Source organism: Apteryx mantelli, chromosome 7 (assembly GCF_036417845.1).
Source record: "Apteryx mantelli isolate bAptMan1 chromosome 7, bAptMan1.hap1, whole genome shotgun sequence".
NCBI lineage: Eukaryota > Metazoa > Chordata > Aves > Apterygiformes > Apterygidae > Apteryx > Apteryx mantelli.
This window is the reverse complement of record NC_089984.1, coordinates 9,983,052-10,004,230: the sequence shown is the minus strand read 5'-3', so window position 1 is coordinate 10,004,230 and position 21,179 is coordinate 9,983,052. Positions and strand designations below refer to the sequence as shown.

Here is a 21,179-nt window from a genome sequence, read left to right as displayed (position 1 = left end):
TTCTGCTCTTGGCTGGAAAATGTTATTCTTGTATTATTCCAGGAAAAAAAAAAAAAAAAAACTCATGCTGCTAAAAATCTGCTGCCCGTGGAAAGATTTTTTAATACACTGGTGCTTACATATTCTATTTATGTTAATTGAATTATAAATAATACATTTTATTAATCTTAATATTGGAATCTTGATCGTGATAAAGACCCTTTTATTTGGTTTTCTCCCAGCCTTTGCGAGTAAATATTCCTTAGACCACAGAATATCCCCCCCGCTTCTCTTTTTTCCTGAACGCTTTGGTGATTCCCCCGGCTGGGAAACACAGCCGAGAAGGGGGCCGCCGCTCCCGAGGCGGAAGAGCGCGGAGGGGTTCGGCTGCCGGTTGTTGGGGCGCCGCCGTCGCCTCTCCTCGCGCAGAGACGGACTGAACCTTGCCTGGGCCGCGGATGTTTGCCGCAGGCCCCGCGCGCCCTTGGGAGGCGCCGCGTGCCGCCGGAGCGCCGGGACGGGAGCGAAGCGCCTTCTCCGCGACGCCTGGGCGCCGTCGCCCCGACACGGGCGCCAGCCGGGAGCGGGGAGGCCGCGCGCCCCGTCGGCTCCGTGACCCCTCCGTGGCCGCCTCCGCCCTCTTTCGCCTGAAAACCCCCAAAACGGGCTTGGCGGCCGCGGGGAGGCCCCCGTGTAAAACCAAGGTGTGCGTGGCGGGAAGTCAAGGCACCCGTGGCGCAAGCGGCGCCGGCGTCTTGCTCCGGTTTTGCCTCCGTCGTGCCTCTTCCCGGCGGGAGGACGGTCCGGTTCCCGGGGCGCCTGCTGCCGGGATGTGCCGAGCGCCCTGGTTTTTATTCCCACCCCCACCCCCCCGCGGGTGACGCGTTCCCATGGCAACAAAACAAAAGTCATCGCCGCCAAGCGGGTTTTTATTAACCGCGGCTCCGGCTCCGCGGCCCCGCGCGAAACCTGGCCTCCGCCGGCAAAGCCCCGAGCTGCGCTTTGCGCGGGGAGGCGGTCGCGGCTCGCACGAATATCGGCGCTCGGCGGCTGAAATTTAGCAGCCCTCAAGTATGAACAAGACTTTTTTTTTTCCCCCCCTTATTCTGCTTAGTTATGCTTTTTATTATATACACATTAACTGTAATATTACAGTGGGAAGCAGGTATTTGGCAACTGCGTATTATTTTGCTAAGTTTGCATAGAGGGAGCAGTTTCCAGTTTTAGCAGCTGTAACATGTTTAAACTCAGTTTGTAATGGGATCTGAAGATGAATATTCCCTGTGGGCTCTGCTTAGCTTCATTACTGGAGCCCTGCCAAATTCAGGGCTAGAAAGTATTATTCACGCCTCTTTGCACATACCATGTCAGAGCATGCTCAGTTAATGAATTTTGTTTCTAATATAGCATAAATTAGGTTTATATTTTAACATAATTTATGATGCATTTTATTAAAATGTAAAATATTATGATCACGAGCAATCTAATTTCTGCTCTCTTAAGCCCAAACTGTGTTTGAACATCTAAGTATGTAAATCAAAATTGCATGCTTAGAAACTGATTCTAGGATAACAAACGAATATCTGAACCAAAGAGATTTCTGCCTTGGAGTCTTAGATTAAAGATAATTAAGGATTCCTGGTATTTGAACAGATTTATGTTGTTTATAAGCAAAGTACATTTTCTTCATAGAGTCAACTTGTCTTTTTTTTTTTAACAAATTATGTTTGCTGTATTAAAGTTCATATTTTTAAAGTCTGAGCCTTGTATTAATCCCACAGTGAGTCATTAATCATACCAAATGCATTATAAAAACTTTAATCACTGAAGTTGAAACTGAGATTGTAATGCAATCCATCCCTTTTAATTACATCAGTTATTTTTCCTTTCAGATCAAGAATTGCAAACGGGAAACAGATAGATAGATTAAAACTCAAACTGTTTGATGCTTTGGCGGGTGGCGGGGGGACGTTTTTTGCTTGTTTGTTCTTTTTTTAGAGCGGTTCCGCACACTTTGTGGAGGGAAGTTCCCCGGTTAAAATTTCCTTCGTTTTTTAACTCTCTTCCTCTCTCGTTTGCCGCCCCGTCCTTCCCGTCTCCGTCCCGGACGGACGGCTCCAGCTCTCTGCTGGGGAAGGAAGGGCGCGTTGGCAGAGGCGGGGGCCCGGGGACCCTGCCGCGCTCGTCCGCTGCCAAGGGCCCCCTTGTCGCGTGCCACTACACCCTGCGCTTAGGGAAACCAGCCTGGAAATCAGTGTGCTTTTAAGAATAGGCAGGAAAAAATTAAAAAAAAAAAGGTAATTTTTTTTAATCGGCCTAAAACAGGGTGGCTCGTATCCTCAGCTGGTACAAATCGATGTAGACACATGCATTGCTGATGCCTGATTTACACCAATTGCAGCTCCACTGAATTTACACCACGTGATAATCTTGCCAAATAAGTTGATTTATCATAGTTGGATTTGTAGATGTAGAGGTTACAGGGTTGCTTTTATGCTGCGGAAGGAAATAGATTTATTAAGTAAACGGCTCGTAGTAGATACATTTTGTTCTTTGCTAGAATGGCAAAACCTGATCAATTATTTGTTCCTTAATCCCCTAGATTAATCCTGCCGTATGAAAGATTTATTAAAGGAGAGGAAGATAAGCCACTGCCTCCAGTGAAACCTCGAAAACAGGATAACAGTTCCCAGGAGGGTGAAGTGAAAACAAAAGTGTCTGGAACAAAACGCATCAAAAATGAAAACCAAAAGAACAAGAAGGAAAAAGATAATGCACAGAAACCCCAGGATGCATCTGAGGTTGGTTGCTTTCCTGCTTTTTAACTTTTCAATTAAAAATGTACGGCTTTAATCACCTGAAATCCGATGATAAAATGCATAGTTTAAACTGGCAAATTCGGAGCGGTCGGCCCGCGCCTTTGCGGAGCAGCGGAGATCCAGTTGTTGTGGTGCCGGCAGCGTTGTGATTTTGCCGGGCTGCAGCCAGCCACCAGTTAGCTCCATGTTGCGTGGAAGCGATGGCAGAAAACCAAGCCCTGGATGTAACCAGGATCACATCTCCTCATTGTATTATACAGCAGTCACCGCTAAAAGATCGGCAGCTGCCAAAAGGAAACCACACAAGCACCACAGTTATTTCCTAATCTAAGTATAGGGTGCGGGAACCTCTAATACTGCTAATAGTACTGTGGTGGCTGTTGGATACAGCTGATTTTTGCAATGGCAGCCTCTGGATCAGCCCTTCCATGCTCGCAGAGGTATGCACGCGCCTGTCAAATGCCAGGGCTTTTATCACCTTATGCGCACTCCCTCTTTGGGCTGAAAGGTCAGTTTTTCGGGAAACTGGCCTTGCTGGCCCCCCCTGCTCCCTCGCTGGTGCCACAGGCGGTTTCCTGCTGGGACAGGTCCCTCTCCTGCCACCTGGTTCCCATGCGGGGCCTCGTTCAGTGCCGTCCCAGGACCGGCCCCGTGCAACAGATTTTGTGTTCACAGCCAATGATAAGATAGAGGAGTAAAATTCATGTTTGTCTGCAAATCAGGGGTTTGCTAAGTGATATAAAATCAGCAGGGATTTTGCTCCGGTGCGTCTTAGGCACTTTTTTTGGCGAATCCTACACACTCTCTCCTGTGCCCCACTTGCACTGGGGTGTGAATGAGTCCCCGAAGCTCCTCACACACAGCCCCGTGCACAAGATGTTGCTTTTCCCCTCTCAGCCTGCCAGATCACAGCAGCCTTCAAGGCGTTGCAGTGAAAGTAAGTATTTAAAGAATGCTGAAAGCCGTGTGACGTGCCCGGCAGACTCGGGCTGCTCCCTTGACTTCCTTGCTGTCTGGCAGGTACGTAAGTCCTGCCTGTTTCTAAACCAGTTTGGAAATTGTTATTGACTCAGCTAACAACAATCCTCCTCCTCGCTGTTTAAAAAAATCACAGAGCCAGGAAACAGGGTTGCGTCTGAGACTTTGCCTACTCAGTTTCAAGAACAGAAAAATCTGATTTTCACATGCCGCTACCTCCTTAAGTCGTGCTTACAGTGGCAAGTCTCACCTCCTGTCCGAACCAGAAATTGTGTTTTTAATTGCCTTGATCAACAGCACCTTTAACGTCCAATGTAAGAGCACTTCACAGAGAGGGGAGGGTTTTTTTGTTTTCTCTCACACTATAATTTTAAAGTAGGGAACCCTGTTGGGGGGGGAACCCCTCTGCTTCTGATTAAAAATACGTGGAGAGGAGAGTGCGCACAAACCTACTTAAGTCACTGGAAGGTTGCAACACAAATTGCCCACAGCAAGGAAATGCGAAGTTAAGGCTTGTGCTCCATTCCCCTGTCATTCCTTTGTGCCTGGTTATTTATTGTGGGGCCTTGGATCAGCAAGATACGTTACATGCTATCGGGCCTGCCACAGCTCGGCACAGCATAACAAGTCAGCAACGGAGCGTCAGCCTTAACTTTGAATTTCCTCGCTTTTGTTGTTCCCTATCTCAAACTTCCTGCTGCTTAAACTGCAGTTATTTTTGTGTGTGATTTGCAGGAAGAGTTCCTAAGCTGTGCTTATCGGAAATGTAAGGAGCCTGGAAGAGACAATAAAAATGTACAATCATAGCAGTTTCCTATTGTGGGATGGTACCTTTTACAGCAGAATTAATCTGTCCCCTGACTGGGATGAAGGGCAGTGTCCTGCCCCTGTGTGATCAGGGTGGGAAATTGAGGACATCAGCCTGGTGGGGGTCACTGTACGGGTAGGTGGGTGCGTGGAGCCCGGGCGGCGAAGGGGCCCGCAGGGCTGGACACGAGCTCACCGGTGCCATGCCATGGGATGGGCTCCGTGTCCAGGCTGTGGCCTTTCCGGTGGCCAGGACAACGGAGACACCTGGTCCCATCCTGTTGCGAAATCCAAGCCTGCCTGGAGCAGGGCAGAAGGTCGCGTGTCCCTCACACCCGGCACACTTGTTGGCAGCGGGTCCCCGTGCCAGATTGTATCATAGGCGTCTTGCTTGGGTGCATCCTCATCCAGGGACAGTGGTGGCAGCTGCTGCTCATGGGGAACCTCCATAGCTACGTCTATAGATGTAGAGGCATGGCCACCACCAAGCCACCATGTGGCCTAGGAGCTGGCTGTATCTGCTATCTGTAAAAGCGGGGTCGAGCTGCAAGGGCGCAGTCCTCTCCATTGCATGTTCGTCTCATGCACAGTGACAAGTACGCAAGGAGAGAATATAACTTTAATTTATTAGGGTTGCATTTGCTTTTGTGCTCTTCACTGTTTTCCTGCCATTGCAATGACATAGTCAATGTAACGAGATACCAGGCAAAATGCTATTAGCCTTAGACTGCACATTTCCTCACAATAGCTAAAACTTCAATCAAAATGTTGCTTAACAGAGACAAAGAGCAGAATATACAGTTATTAAATATGATTTCTCCTTCTTTTTTTCCTCCTTGCTTTGCTCATCTGTCTGGTATTTTCCTGTAATTTTATAAGCTCAAGAGACGGGTGATAGTACTTTGTAAAGGACCTAATGATGGTATTTGGACTGAAAAAGGCAGCTATTAGTTTAAAAAGAAAAAGTTACAATGACTAACAGACACTGTATCTAATAGGCCAACCAAACACACAGGCATATTTAAAAGCAGCTGTGAAGAAATAAGTCTCTAGGATGGTTAGATTTGTTAGGACCTTTTCCTGTCCCTCACTCCAGTCGATGATAGACCATAAAGCAGCATTTAGATAATAACTTTCTTGATGCATCTTATCTTTACAACTAAGAAAGAAAGAAAACAATAATAATAAAGGGCTCACACAATGCTGCTGTTTTATGACTGTCTTCGACCACGACATGTCAGAGGAGAATGACAGCGGTTCTGAAAAGGGCTGTCAGTCAGCTGGATTGCAGATGGGACGCTCTAATGACCTTTGCGGGTCGCAGTTCAGCCGGCTACATAATGGGATGAATAGTGCGAATTGTGCGCACAAGCTTTATTAATGGGGGAACAGAAAGAGCTGCAGCCCCATTGATGATAACGGATAAAAGCTATGTTTCTAATAGCATGCACACACACTTACTGAATGTTGACAACTTCATTTTAATCTGTTAATAAAAAAAATGTGTGTCCCAGTTAAGCTGTGGCAGTGATTTGCTGTCTGCAATAGGGATTCCCACTATTCCGTTTCTATCATTTTCACACTTTAATGCAGAACCGGGTGTGAATGATCTCTTCTGTGATCACTGAATTTTAAGATAGCCAAGTTGGAGGCACTATATTTTTGGCATTATGTAAGAAAAAACATTAGGATTGGTTTGTAATTTTTATTGGTGAAGTTGGCTAGTGAGAGAAATTTCTTTAGCCTTATTGATTATGTTATGAAATCTGCTCTTCTGCATTGGCCTAATTAATTTTAAAGACTATGAGCTCAGCATTCAGCGATCTGGTCAAGCCACCAGTGCCTCTAGTCAGGTTACAAACATGCTGTTTTGAAATGCCTTATTACGACACCAGCAGGGATGGTATAATTCTTAATATTTCCAGGAGGTACATTTCTTTGTTTGACTCTGATACCTGGTATTAGAGCTTTCACATTCCAACAAGGTGATTGACAAGTACATCTCTAAAAGTAGCAAACAGTGTACTGTGTATGATTTTTATGAACAGTCTGCCAACACGCACAGCATTCTTATTACTGTCTATTGAATCATTTTATTAGGTTTCATCAGAACAAGAGAAGGATCAAGAATCAGCAGATCAGAAAAACTTCCCCGAATATCCTACAGCGGGAGAGACAAAACAACCCATGCAAGACCCCCCATCTCTTTCACCAGAGGCAGCTCGGCCGCTACCTCTGGAAAAGACAGACTTGACAGAAAACAGCTCAAACAGTGAGAAGGCCAAGGAGGAAGTCCAGCACTCATCCTCTTTCTCAAGTATATCGATGCCCTCAGAGGAGGAGACCATGCTGGATGCCACCATCACCAAGCGCTTGCACCCCTCAGTAGATGCCCTGGAAGACACAAAGACAGAACAAAGGTTACACAAAGCTTTTACTGACAGCTTAGAAAGTGAACCTCCAGAAATGCCCTTCACAGCTTTCCCGGTCCAGCTGCCCACTCAAAGCGACATGGAAGATGACAAATTGCCAGAGATGGCCGACTACATCGCAAACTGCACAGTCAAAGTGGATCAGCTGGGAAACGAAGATATCCACAACGCACTCAAGCAAACACCCAAAGTGCTGGTGGTCCAGAACTTCGACATGTTCAAGGAGAAGGAGCTGCCCGGTTCCATGAATGACGACTCCACTTTCGGTTACACGCCGCTCCTCTACTCAAAGGGTAATCCAGGCATCATGTCACCACTAGCAAAGAAAAAACTGCTGTCACAAGTCAGTGGGGCCACCTTGTCTTGTAGCTATCCATACGGTTCTCCTCCACCTTTGATTAGCAAAAAGAAACTAAACAGCAGAGATGAACTGTCCTCAAGCATATTACAAGGTCCCCACGCCCTTAATTCGGATCCTGTAGCAATTAATAGGCCATCAGTCATACAACACGTACAGAGTTTTAAAACCAAGGAAGAAAGGAAATCGATTAATGATGTTTTTAAGCATGATGCGCTAAGTAAATCGGATCATCATCGCTGTGATTTTTCAAAACATCACCTCAGTTCTCTTGCCGAGTCATACGTACCGAAGACAGATATCCAGGACTGCAAAGATAAAATGAGTGAGAAAAGGGCACTGCAGCATTCCCATGTGCCCACTTTCTTGGCAGATTTCTATTCATCACCTCATCTGCACAGCCTTTATAGGCACACAGAACACCACCTTAATAATGAACAGACATCAAAGTACCTCCCTCGGGACATGTTCAGAGAGTCAGAAAATATTTCTACTTTTACTCAACACAAACACCAAGAAAAACTAAATTTAAATTATCACCCGTCTTTGCATCAGCAAGAAAAAAAGGCAGCAGTGGAGGCCTCCTCAGATGATCAGCCAACAGATTTGAGTCTTCCAAAGAGCATACACAAACAGACCGCAAAGGCTCCGGGCTCCAGCCTCCCCCATTCGTCCATGGCGCAGCAAGAAGGCAAAAGCATCTCCCAGTTCCCGGCTGCAAGCAGCCAGGCCGTGAGCTTAGACTGCAACCCCAAAGCTTGCCGCGTGTCCCCCATGGCCATGACGGCCCCTAAAAAACACAGCGAGCTGCTCCACAGGTCTGGGAAACAGCAGGCCCAGAGACTCGAGAATCTGAGGAAGATGGAGGGAATGGTGCATCCTATCATCGGCCGCAGGACGAGCCCTCAAACCATCGGGGCTGCCCGGCCTTTGAAACGGAGCCTGGAGGATTTGGACAAGGTCATTTCTGAAAAAAAAATCCGAGCTGTCTCTCCTCTGCACTTACCAAAGGAGACCCTGGTGAAAGAAAAGGTTCCCGATCCGGAGGGGGAAGGCAGCAAATCCGTGCACGGCCTACATTCTGGCAGCATGTTGGAAAGCCACAAATTTCCCCTTTCAACCCCTATCTTCACAGGCCTGTATCCAGGAACGCTGTGTGCAGGGCTGAACAATCGCCTCCCGCCCGGGTATTCTCATCCTTTACAGTACTTGAAAAACCAGACCGTGCTTTCCCCACTAATGCAGCCTTTGGCTCTTCATTCCTTCATGGTGCAGAGACAATTCCTTACGTCCCCTGCAAATTCGCAGCAACTGTACAGACACTTAGCTGCAGCAACACCTGTAGGAAGTTCATACGGTGACCTTTTGCATAATAGCATTTATCCTTTAGCTGCTATAAACCCTCAAGCTGCGTTCCCATCTTCCCAGCTGTCCTCTGTACATCCCAGCACAAAACTGTAAATTCCTTCACTCACTCAAAAAAAAATCTGAGGAAAAAAAGTTAGTGACATTCCTTCCCCTGTGATGATGTCTTGCAGAATTAGCAATCTGTATTTTTGTTAACCAGGATGCAGTCTTACCCCGTGCAGCGGAACGCTTCCAAATTGGATCCAGACAGGACTGCTGCTTTAATTCTGGCTCCCACATCACCCCCTCTCCCCTTCTCCTGCCCCCTGCAAAAAAAAAAAAAAAAAAAAATTGCAATTTTGCATATGTGTTTTCTGAAAGGACTTGTATATGGTGAGAGCAAAAGTTCAAAGGGAGCCGTGGAAATGCAGGCCCAGTCCTGAGCTCATTGAAATCGGAGGTGACGGTTGCGTTTGGTTTTCATTGAGCCAAGGATCAGAGGCGTTGCGTAGTTTCAGATGAGTCAAGGACTCAGGATGAACCTGAAAAGGAGAAGAGGGCCGTGAATCCATACAATCATTGGATGTGCTTTTTGGGGTAACTTTTCGTAACTTTTAAAGATTCAATCAATGCAATGTATAGTAAAACGGCAATAGATTTTTCATTTTAACACTATTAGAACAGAAGGGTAAACACTGTTTAATTTGACTGTACATATCCACTTCGTAAACTACCAGTGTCACATTTGGTCACAATAATTTATATAGTTTTGTTTGTCCAGTATATTCTGTGCTCTTTATGTTTGGTTTTTTGGTTTTTGTTTTTTTTTTTAAATTAAACAGTATCATTTTATCTGCAACTTTTTTTAAAGACTGTGGCTGTCCTAATTTTTTTTTATGTGTTTGTAATTTTTCCAGTTTCTATATACTTTTGAGCAAGGTTTTTGTTTTGGTTTTGTGGTAACGTTTACTGTTTACAAACTGAAGCAACTGGTTCAGATTAATCTTAATGGATATAAACATACTGTAGGTAATATTATGGTGCGAGGATACAAACAAATTTCCTTTTCCTATGGTCCGATCCTGCAAGGTGCTGAGCACCTGCTGCTCTCCTAGTGTTGTCGCGATGGCTCATACGCTGCTTTTTCCCTCCCACCGAGCTTTGCTTTCCCGTATCGTGGTCCGTGAATTTGTCAAGAGTTGTACTTACCTTACCTAGGCTGTGAAACCCTCCTGCGTACCAGAGAAACGATTTAGGAAACAAAACCTCACTGGCACAAGCTGCTGAATAACAGAGGAGTGCAGAAAACGGATTTGTGGTTTGCGAGAATGTCAAGAATTTCGGGAGTTAGAACAGGAGCCAATGTTGATTTGAATCAGAGGATTTGCGAGCCCGGGGCTCCGTGGCTGGGTCGGGGTTGTCCGCCGCGGCCGCGTGGCCAGCCCGGCTGCCCGGCTCAAGAGCGCCGCCGGCGTCCGCGGGCCCGCGTCTCCGCTGGTGTCGGTCAGCAGAGTGCCCCTGGAAATGCAGCCCCCCGGGGCTAAAAAAGGAACTTGTAGCCTGTTGGGATGCTCCCTGTGCACCCACGCTGGGCGCTAAGCCCTCGTCCTGGGAGTCCTTTCAAAGAGTAAAAGCCCGGGAGTGAAGGGACTGGGTTTTCGTAACGAAAGAGCTTTCCTGTGGATGTGTGTTCGCTTTGAAGGACATCACTACCATGCAGCTAAGCATAGACATCGATAAAGAGAAGTGTGACTTGGAGGCATTTTACAATGTGAAAATTGGTTGTGATTCAAACCATCTCAGTTACTGTTCAAAGACAGCGTAATCAATACAAAAACAGAAGTGGAAACTACTAAGAAACACTTTGCATGCTAGGCATGTCATTAAAATTTCCCGTGATATGAAGCCAAATACAATATATAATGTATCATAGTTAATATCCAAAGGTGGAAACCAGAATAATATACTCGTCTACTGTTAAAGATCCAGCTTCTTCAATTAAATACTTTATATTCCTGTGGTAAAACTATATTTAATTGATCGATAAACAGACTAGTAGAGTTTAGAACATGAACGTGCCAATGCAGAGTATCCTGCTGTTCCACAAATCGTAAAGGAAACCGCAAGCTCAGCTGGGCAGAGGCCATAATGTTGAGGACATCTCTAGTAAAGTTGCACTAGATCTGAATCACGTAAGAATCAGGGGTTTGGGGGTGGGTGGGGGGAAGGCGGGTGGGGCGGAAGGAGAGAGAATATATAAATCTACAGCAAACACAAATATAAGCTTGTCTTTTTTTTTTTTTTTTTGGCAAATCAAACACTTTTCTTTCTTGTTTAGGCTAAATTGTGTGTCCCGGACTCATGCATTTGTTTACACGAGGTGTCTGATTTCGCTTCTGATGACATCATGTTGGAATTTGATCATAGCATTTTAAAACAATGTTAACGCAGTGCAGGGGCGGGGGGGAAGGGGAGAGGGGAGGAAGGCTCTTTGCTTGTTCCACGAGGAGACTGGCAGTTTCTGGCCGAGGAAGCTCATAATAAACTGGGCAAAACATCAGGGCAAATAAAAAGAAATGGTAGCATAAGCCCCCAGCAGAAGCAGTGCATTATTTGTTTAAAAACTCTTAACAGAAATCTTGGAAATGTTTCAAAAGACTATTGAATTCTCCATTGGCTGAAAACTCTTTTTTTTTTTTAATGTCTTAAATGGGGCTTTGTTTGCATTGTTTGAGTTCAAGGGGCCTTATTATTGAATGAAATTGCACAAGCCTTTCTTTGTGCAATCAAACCATTGTTATTGGTAGGTTTGTAAAGGAAACTGTGGAATCTAATTGGCAATAGAGTCATAAATCTATTTACCAAGAACCAGTTCCAAGAACTGTTGCAATTCAAATGCACTATGTCCAGGATTCATTAGGGATTCTAAAGGTTGTGAGATTAAAAGAAAAAGGCCCAGCTTGCACGTAACTTCTGGTTACAGGCTGAGTTTGACTTTAGGAAACATGTTAAGAGTGGAATCTGGCTCTCAGTAAAATATATTCCTAGTAAGGGTTAAAATGAACAAAGGCTGTATTTTGCAATAGGACTGTCGTAGTTATTTAGCTGTTTGACATGAAAGGTTTGCACAGTGTATTGGTGCAGAGAAAGTAGTTTGTTCCAATTAAAAAAAAATTGACATTACAGCATACAGAATTGGTGTATGAGTCTGTAAGTACTGTATCTTACTGTGTTGACGTGTCTACCACAGTTTCCAGGGGTCACTGGACTATTTTGTGTAGCGTGCCTTCAGAGACCATGGTTCAGTTCCCTTCACTTGCTCTTTCACATGATCACTTTTTTTGTAGTGGTCAACTAGGTCGCATCTGGTCCAATTTTGCAATTGTCATGACTTTAATGAGAAATGGGAATTCTTTCACTGATATGAGGCCTGCAGCATTGAAACTATTATCTTGAGCACTTACTATGGTGTTTGCTGTAAATGTGGTTGATATTTCACTTGTTCTCTTCCTCCTTGTCCCCTCTTCCCCCAACCCCATAGTTTTAAATATGTTCTAATAATGGCAGCATAATCTACTAGCTGTTTATACTTTTTTAACTTTCTTTTGTTGTAAATATTGTATACTTTTTGTGATTCAAGTTATGTAGCCTATATGCTCTGTAAGGTGATGATTTGTATATATAAAAATGGCCCAGTAATATTATATAGTTTCCCATTTAAAAGGTTATTGAGTAACCTTTGCATTAGTTTAAACACTACCAGAAATAAAGCTGAGCCAACTATAAACACTCAATTTTTGTATGTTTTCCAAATTGTACTTATTAATGCTTTTGATACTGTATTATGTGCCAATAGTTTCCCAATCACATAGCAGGCAAAAGATATTTTGTACTTTTTGATCCACTGTAATATTTAATAAAAAATGTTACTATCTGTTCCCTTTTGTGTTTGATTAATAATTCTGTAAACAGCCCTTATCGCAATGGATTACATATTATCCCATCCGACCTTTCAGCCCTCTTATATTGGCTTTTCTAGAGAAAATATCCCCTCCTGCAAATGATTAGATTAAAGAAATGGAAGTTTGCAATTTCCTAAAGGAGGAAGAGACAAGATCTTCAGTGCCCCTCTATTTTTATAATGCATTCGCATTGAAGTGTGGCTGCAGTCAGGCTGACTGTAAGAATAGCTTCCGATAGGATAACATTTGCGCTTAGCCAGTGGCTTCTGTAGCAAATTTGCTCTATTTGCATCTCAGAGCAGGATTTTCTTTTTCGCCAGTACTGCAGACTCAAGCTGGGATCTGGAAAATCACCCTCTGTTCTTCCTAGCTCAACCACGAGTAAGATTTTGGAGTCAGATGTTAACTAATAATTTTGCTGATGCCAGTAAACAAGCACCAAACAAAGTTCACTTATGTTCTGCTCCTTGCTGAGTCCAAGCCCCCCAAACTTGGTGAGCCTTTAAGAAAGCGGTCTTTCAATGAACACTGTTGAGTGCAGTTATGTTCCTGTTCTCCTTAGCTGAGAAAATCATTTACTTTGGTGTGTTTCAGGAATATATACCACCACCACCACCACCACGCACATCTCAGCCCTGAGGGCAGATTTGGTGGCTGCAGCTACCCTGTGGTCCCAGATCGTGGCTGAACTCTGTGGTCCTGGTAAGTGTGTATGTGTGTCCGTGTGTGTCCATATGTCCATCATCTGCAAGGAAACCTTACCCATCCCTGGGGGATTCCCAGGAGCTAATAGTTGTGAGCCCACGGAGGTCCCAAAAGCGGATGCTGCTTCATGCTTCTGCCCTGCAGTGCAGCACGGATGGGTGAGGCTGTCTGAGGATCGCTGGCACCCCTGGCGCTCGTTCCTGCTCAGCATCTGCAAAGTAGCACAAGAAGGGGGTCAAAACTCAAGCACAGTCACCGAGTGAGCTGTTGCCAGCGCAGTACTCAGCCCTGCGGAGGAGGAAGAGAGAGTACAGCCAGCACACAGAGGGAACGGTTGCTTGTCTAAGTGTCGCTACAACCAGACAAGCACAGCCCAGGTTGATGTCACTATTCGATGAGGCTTCCAGATATGTGCTGTGGTTGAGGGAAAGTTGCAAAAAAAGCATTTCTTACACATGCTGGGAAATGAGAGGAAATACCAGCTAGGGTGATGAGGCAGGCTCGCGGCAGGCTGGACGCAGTGCAGTCCTGCTGGACGCAGTGGAGCTGCGCTGATGTGCGGGCTCGGCTTCGCCTGGGAAAAGACTCTGTGGCTGCCCAGTCCACGTACAGAGGTTGCAGAGCCAACCGTACTCAGCAACCCAGCGCCTCCTCTCCAGGGGTGATGCCCAGGGGATGCATGTAAGGACAGAGCGTGTGCCCTTGGCTTGGCCCAGCTGCACAGCTCCCAGCAAGCTGTGGCTAGGCACCTCTGCCCAGCGAGAGGGTTTACACCTCTGCATTTCATTGCCCCAGACAGAGCTCGTTCCTCTTTCGATGTCTGATTTCTGGTTCAGTCATTTGTTCTTCAGCGCAGGCTGTGGCGATGAGTGCCACAGTTTCAGTATGCAGCGCGTGGGGGTGAGTGGACAGAATCAGCCTTTGTCTGTTTTAACCTGCTGCCTAATAATTTTCTTGGGTACTTGTTTATTGTTGTATTGTGAGAAACAGTAAATAATGATGCCATGTCCATATCAGTCGTGAAACTATGGGGGGGGGGGTGGGAATATGGACACAGATGGATTCTGGTCTCTGTAGTAGCTGCACAGGTAGCCAAAGCAATTTGGTTTCCTGGGCCATACTTTTTTGGCAGTTTAAGTTACCATTTGCCCACTACATTTCTTATTATTGTCCCCTTACCAAGGGTTTCCAGCACCATGGTGCAGTCAGACGAGGAGAACGTGTGCAGATGCCTCAGCTCCTATACAGCAACGGCTGAGCTCCAGCTCATGCCTGCTGGCACCGTTGCCGGTGGCCCTTGCTAACACGACCATCGTTGGGAATCCACCCTGATGGAGGCTGCAGGTCCCACAGCAGCATCTGAGAACGGGAATGTGTCTGGACAGTAGGTCTTCTAGTTCCCACACCGGTGTATGAGCATGGGGGGGGGTGTAAGTGGATACACTGGATTATGAACTGCACACATTCGCTTCTGCTGCCCCTGCTCTGGTGACTTAAGCAGCATGCCAGCATTGACAGTATCCCATATCCCCCCAGTTACAGCTACCAGAGGTCATGGGTCAGTCATTAGTTCAAACTGAGCTTGATGAAGGTGATTTCAAACTGAGCTGCTAGGCTTTGCACTGAAATGGCCGAGGGACCAGCAGGGGCTCTGCCCCACCAGGTCAGCAGTGGCGACAGTTATCGCCAGTACCCAAGGAGTTGGGAATTTCTTAAAATACTGCAGGTGAATTTTCTGAAGTGCTCCTGGCCAGGCCTTCCTTGTGAGGCAATGAACCGCTGCAAATGCAGTATGGACACCCTCTATGCCTGTGCAAGCTGTGTAGTCTGGGAACAAATTTGCACTGAAGTGACCTGAAGGGCTTGCAGTGGATCACAGTCATCTTCTCAGGGCTTAGCTGCCCCTTTGATGGACTAGCACAGGCCTGCATGGAGCAGCGGCCCAAGCAGTTGGTCGCAATTACAACTGAGAATAGTCTAGCTATCATATTAGTGCTCGCAACCACTTCCAGTTTTGAAGGCTGAATGTCTTGTGGTCTGAGCAAGGACAAGGGTTGCTGTGCCACTGGCTTGCTGCATGCTGAGTTTGTCACACTATTTTTTCTCTTGCTGCCAACAGTGGGAAATTAATAGTTTTGTGGGTCTGAAGGAAAGTAGAAATGCAAAAGATCACGGTGCTCACTGCAATTTAGTTCTCCAGAGCAGGGTCTGTTGGTTTTGTATCTTGCACTTCTGCAAGAAGGTGGTTCAGGTGGAAGAAGAAGGAATTACAACAGTAGTGCCCCTATGCAATGTTCCTTTTCAGTAGTGGCCAACATGCATGTAGGAAAGAGATCTCAGTTGTGCTTCAAGAGCAGCCTCTCAGAAATGGGGAGACCTGGCAGCTGGGGCCACAGTGAGTCAGTGCCCTGAGGTTGCCAGTGGGAAATGCTAAAGGAAGTGCCCCAAACTTCACCTCCATCTGCAACCTCGGTGCCTTGCTCTGGGCTGCAAGGAAGCAAGTGCAGTCCTGCTCCTCCCGCTCAGGCTGGGCAACCTCCCAGCCCCTCGGGATCTGGGCCACTGACCCAACATCTGCGAACGCTGGCTTTGGTGCCCGTGTCTGCCCGCCAGTATTGAACGTACCTCACCTGCTTTCCAGGTACATGTTGTACTAGGATAGTGCATGCTCTGGCCTGGGGCTTTCTCTTTCCTTCCTACTGAAAGAGTGCCACTTTCGCAGTCTAATTAAATATTTGCTTGGCCAGAGCAGGAGTGTTACTCCATTTCCTAGAGAGTAAGGTGGTTTCCTGTCAAAGGCGAGGCCAGGATTTTGATTCCCAGTGTCAGGCTGGGAGTGGGGTGTCTCATACCATCTCCATCTCCACTGGATATGGCTTGGGTATTCAGATCAGCCTCTGCCTCATTCTTGCCCATGAAGCAGTGCTTCAGTTCCTGCCATCGGTCCTGTGATTACAGCCGGATTACATGTGTAGATTAGCCTACAGTAAGCAGTGTGACTATCCTACATATATAATACTTAAATATTCCTCAGCACAGAAGAAATCAGAGCTTCCTGTCTCTTGAAAGTCACTCCTACCCATAAGACCAGAGGGTCACCTCTCCCACTGCCCATTAGGCCAGGTGGGAAGGAGGGAACAGAGTCCTCTGAGGCCCAAGTCCTAAATGTGCACGTTAGCACTTTGTCCTTTCTAAGAGGATTTCTAGTGGGAACAGACACAAGACCCCACTGCAGAATAGGCTTGGGAACAGTGCTGGGTCCAGGCTGTGACCAGCTGTGAGAATTTCGTGGTACACTTGGAAATGGGATTTTATTACGGTCCATTCAATGTGTCAACAGAGCAGAGCAGGGAGCTAGAGCAGCATGGACATCTTGCACTAAAATTCAGGTTTCTTTGTGAGTCTTCTGTTGACCTCTCAAGATAGTCTTTGGCTGACTGTTTCCCCCCCGCTCCCTTAGTCTGCCTGCTTCAATCCTCAGGTCAATGCCAACCCTGTGAGACCTGAGAGCCTTATGTTACCAAGTACCACACAGGACATCTGTAACCCTTCCATGAACGGCCAGGACACAGGAGGCTGTGAACAGATGGACATCCTAGGGACAAGAGCACCCTGCCCTGTGCTGATCCTGGAGCATTCATCTCCTCTACTGTTTGCAGGCCACCTGCCATGGGCGGATGTCAGACCAGTAGCTGTACCTCCCAGCAGTATTTCGGAGGCAGACCAGAGTCCCATCTAACACTGTCCTAACCAGCCTGTTGAGGACTGGGCCCTTCCTCTTCCCCTCTGTCATACAGCCAGTGTCTCTGCTCCTTGGAGAAGTTTCCAGGAACATTTTTGAGAAAGTTTCTTCTACTGGGAGGAGCACTCTGCACACAGTCATTACAGGTAATCCTCATTGGCACTGTAATTACTCTGAGAAAGAGAGAGCTCGCCCACGGGCTTTCCAAGAATACGTGACACCCCTTGGTTTCTTCGAGGCAAGCCTGGAGCAGGAAAAATGCAGCCTGTATCTTTGCCTCCCCCCGTTTCTGTAGGCTCGTGCACAAGGCGGTATCGGAGCATGTTGCCACATTGCCTCTCCCGAGCCTGGAAGGACACAATGACCTTGGTGAAAGAAAACGGAGCAGCCACTGAAGGAACCCAAATCTCCCTCACGTGCACCTGGGCCTGGGATTATTTCGGGTTTGCATTTGTCCAGGAGAAAGCAGGGGTCAGGAACAGCACAGGAGGGCAACTAAAGCCCTGGGCCGAAGCAGCCGCAGGGTAGCTTTGCTGCCGTGCTTCGGCCAGGAGTGAAGATACCCTCCCTGGCAGTGCTGCCTCCCGCAGGTGCCCAGCACAGCCCTATTTTTGACACTGCACGTACCCAGCCAGCAGGTAGGACCGTGAGGCCTCCTGGGTACAAATTAATCTTTGTTTTCATTTCGCGTCACAATTTATCCTTTACAGGATTAAAAAAAAAAAAAAGTATTAAAAATGTTACATGCTCCATCTAGTGTTTTACCTGAGGAATGAGCCTCAGAAATGTGACGGGAAAAGCCTGGGATGGGACATTTCGTGTCCCCGTAGTCAGCGTTCCTGTGGGTCTAGGGACTGGGTTTTTCTTCCCCTTCCTCATTCAACTCAGTGCCCCAGGATTTCACAGATACTGAGAGGACAAATGTGTTTAAAAAAATCAAGTTAGACAAATTCCTGGAGGATCTTTTCGACTATTAACAAACAACTGCTGCTCTCATAAGACCCTGAGTTTCTCAGGGACAAAGCTGAGACCTCTCCAAGCCGCAGGACGCGGAGAGCCTTTCCCTGCCAGACCCTGCCAGGGACACAGTGCTGGGGCGATCACGCCACTGCGAATAATAAGGATTAATATTGGGGGGAAAAAAAACACCCCGCTTGCATGGTCCGGTGGGGCTCCCCCCCCCGAAAATTAAAGAAAAGAATAATTCAATCTCCAGTTTCATTTGAGAACTGACCACGAAAAATCTAGTAGCTTCTCAGCATTAAATTTTATCCATTTTGCTCTAAAACTTCCTTGAAAAACATGTGTGTATGTGTGTGTATATATATATATATTATATATATGTGTGCGTACATATATTTTGAAGTGTTTGCGTGCAGCCCGCGGTTGCAGGCGGCCCTGCCCCAGGCCCCGCCCCCAGCGGGCGCCCCGCCCCAACGGTCGTTCGCGGCCCCCCCCCCCCAACGGCCTCCCCTTCCAGAACCTTCCATGGCAGTTGGGCAGCCGTGGCGCTGGCGGCGGGGCCCCTCGACCGGCCTCCGCGCCCCGGGGAGGGGGTTTGGGGGCTCCCCCTCGCCGTGGGGGGAGGCAGGCGGAGGCTGCCTGGACCTGCCGGGGCCGTGGCGGAGCTGGAGCTGTGGCAGTGTGTCGCCGGGACGTCGTGGAGCTGCGCCATGAGGTAAGGAGGTGGCTTTTATCCCTCGGTAGCAGACTGGTGAAACTGCGTCGCACCCGGCTGCGTGTGTGTGATCTGACATAGCGCCGTGACCCAGGGGATCCCTGGGGAGCGGAGGAAGCTGCCCTTATCGATATTTCGGCTCCCCCCACCTCTCTACTCTGGGGAGCAGTGAGCTTTGCTCCCCATAGCTGAAATACATGCATATGTTTTTAGATGAGACTGCCTGAGCCTAAGTGCACCTTTAATCTGCTTGCAGAATGCAGTGAGGTTGTTGCCAGCATGGTAAAATGTGCTCGATCGGAAATCTATCATTTCACTAATTGTTAGGTGGAAATCACTGTCTCCTTTTCTTCTCTCCCCCCCCCCCCCCAAGTCTTTTAGGGTAGCTTACAAATAATCTCAAAAATGATCTGAAAGACCATGTCTCATGCAAATAGAAAAGCGATGGTTCCCTCATATCTGGAGAATGTGGTGATATCATGGTACAGGAGTAAGGTGGGTGGAGTAAATGTGTTGCTTCATTAATGTGTAATTCCATTTTAATCTTTAAGGTTTGAGGCTTGAGCGAAACTTACCACCATTACAGACTGCAGCAGGGTCTTGATGCAGCGGCGTTCATTTGTCCCGTGCTTCTTGCAGGGTTAATAGGTAGATGATAGTGAGTTTGCAGAGAGCATGAGGCCTTTGATTCATATGGTAGCTCTGTAAGATCATATTAAGATCCTTTAACAGAGATATGGAAGAACTTGCTGGGAACCTTTTAAGGAGTAAAATACTGTTGGATGTGAAAACACTGCATCTTTATCAGACTGTGGATGGTTTGTAGATACAACAGTTAAATGCAAGTAATTGAGTTTACAGACAATCCAGATGTGTTTAAGTAGAGATGAAGGGTGTATCTACAATGAGGGGAGCTAACTAACATTGTTTAGAAAAAAGTTCAAATATTTTAATTTAGAGATTATATGTGCATCTAGCTGGTACTTACCCACTGGTAATTTGAATATTGTGAATGTCTTTGGAACACTATATGCATAAAATAGGTCTAAATTTCAATAGCTGGCATCTATACCACATCTTAAATGCATGTGATAACAAACTTGTGTATTGATATTACCACAGTGTTTTGCGTCCTCTGTATTTTTTTTTGTGTCTCACGTTATATGGCCTAGCTCAGCTCCACTTTGTCCTGCCTTGCCTTGCCTCTTATTCAGCCCTTGCCCTTGCTGTACATCTGGGGTGATGTCAGAATGGCAAGACTGAGCCAGTAGATACAGGGAACAAAAATGTCTCTGGTGCTTTACACTGAGCTCACAAATATCAGTGTGTGTTTAGCGTATCAGATCAGGCCCTGTAGATGGCCTAGACCAGGAAGTGGACCTCTGAATCTCCAGTAGCAATGGGGGAAAAAGTAGTGAGTCACTTAGAAGTAGCCTGTTCTTTTCAATTCTTTGATCTGCACCATGTTAAGTAAATAGCTCCATTCTCTCTCTATTTTATGAAAGGGCCTTGCAGCAGAAGTAATTTGCCTGTGCTGAGATAATTAGGGTTCTAGAAAACACCCACACGCTGAACTTCAGCAGTGCTTCGCATGCTACGGACATTAATGACTCCTTAGAGGCCCAGGAGCAAACATTACCGCAGCTCTCCATTCAGCAGAGGGGTGAACCAAGGCATAGAGAGATAAGGCACTTACCTATTGTGTCCTCAAAGACAAATGGTAGGAGCTAAGGTACTCTTGCTTCTCATTATGGGCCTTATATGGTGGACTACATTGTCTCAAACACAGAGTTTATAAACTAGGAAAGAACGTGGTTTGAGGAAGGAAACATTTCATATTTCCCCTTTATTTATGGAAACAATTATGGAGAGTGGATATTGTTGGGAAAGCTTGCTGGATTTGGCTAACAGTGTTCCTTCGGTTAAATATCATACACCTTCTGGTATTTTTGTTACTGTGTCTTAACGTTTTTTGCATTCCACCTCTGTCTTGGCCTGCCCTGTTGGCATTCTTGTCTGTCTCTTTAACCTTTCTTTTTTAATTCTAAGTCCACTGGGATGTAGTGTGTACAGTACTTTACACCACAGCATCAGCACAGAGGCATCTAGGTAATCTTGCAGAGAGTTGAAGGAAGAGGCAGAGGGGCCAGTGCATTCCTTCTTTAAGCTTTGTGTGATCTTCCTCCCCTTGGACAATTATTTTCTTTTGCCCAATTTATTTTATATTCTGAAAGGAATATGACCTAACCAGCAGTTATCTCTGGCTACAGGACTGGAACCATCAGCCCTGGGACCATCCTGTGCTTTTATGTGTTTGGCAGGCAAAGTCATGCATCAAATGAACCTTGGAATTAATGTTATTGGGTGTTTAG

At 46.5% G+C, this 21,179-nt stretch overlaps 1 protein-coding gene and 1 long non-coding RNA gene across 3 annotated transcripts in view; both read left to right on the top strand.

Annotated features, from left to right (window-relative positions):
* The window catches only part of ARID5B (AT-rich interaction domain 5B), a 107,469-nt gene extending 97,885 nt beyond the window's left edge, over positions 1-9,584 (top strand). For both annotated transcript variants that reach the window (XM_067299776.1, XM_067299777.1), the window contains 2 exons: positions 2,582-2,780; positions 6,684-9,584. In XM_067299776.1, the coding sequence (XP_067155877.1) occupies positions 2,582-2,780; positions 6,684-8,834 (2,350 nt within the window). In that variant the 3' untranslated portion in view covers positions 8,835-9,584. The remainder of the gene's footprint in view (positions 1-2,581; positions 2,781-6,683) is intronic.
* A 9,048-nt stretch (positions 9,585-18,632) lies between these two features.
* The window catches only part of LOC106486982 (uncharacterized), a 49,357-nt gene continuing 46,810 nt past the window's right edge, over positions 18,633-21,179 (top strand). The window contains exon 1 of the long non-coding RNA XR_001292989.2: positions 18,633-18,807. This is a non-coding gene — a long non-coding RNA (uncharacterized lncRNA). The remainder of the gene's footprint in view (positions 18,808-21,179) is intronic.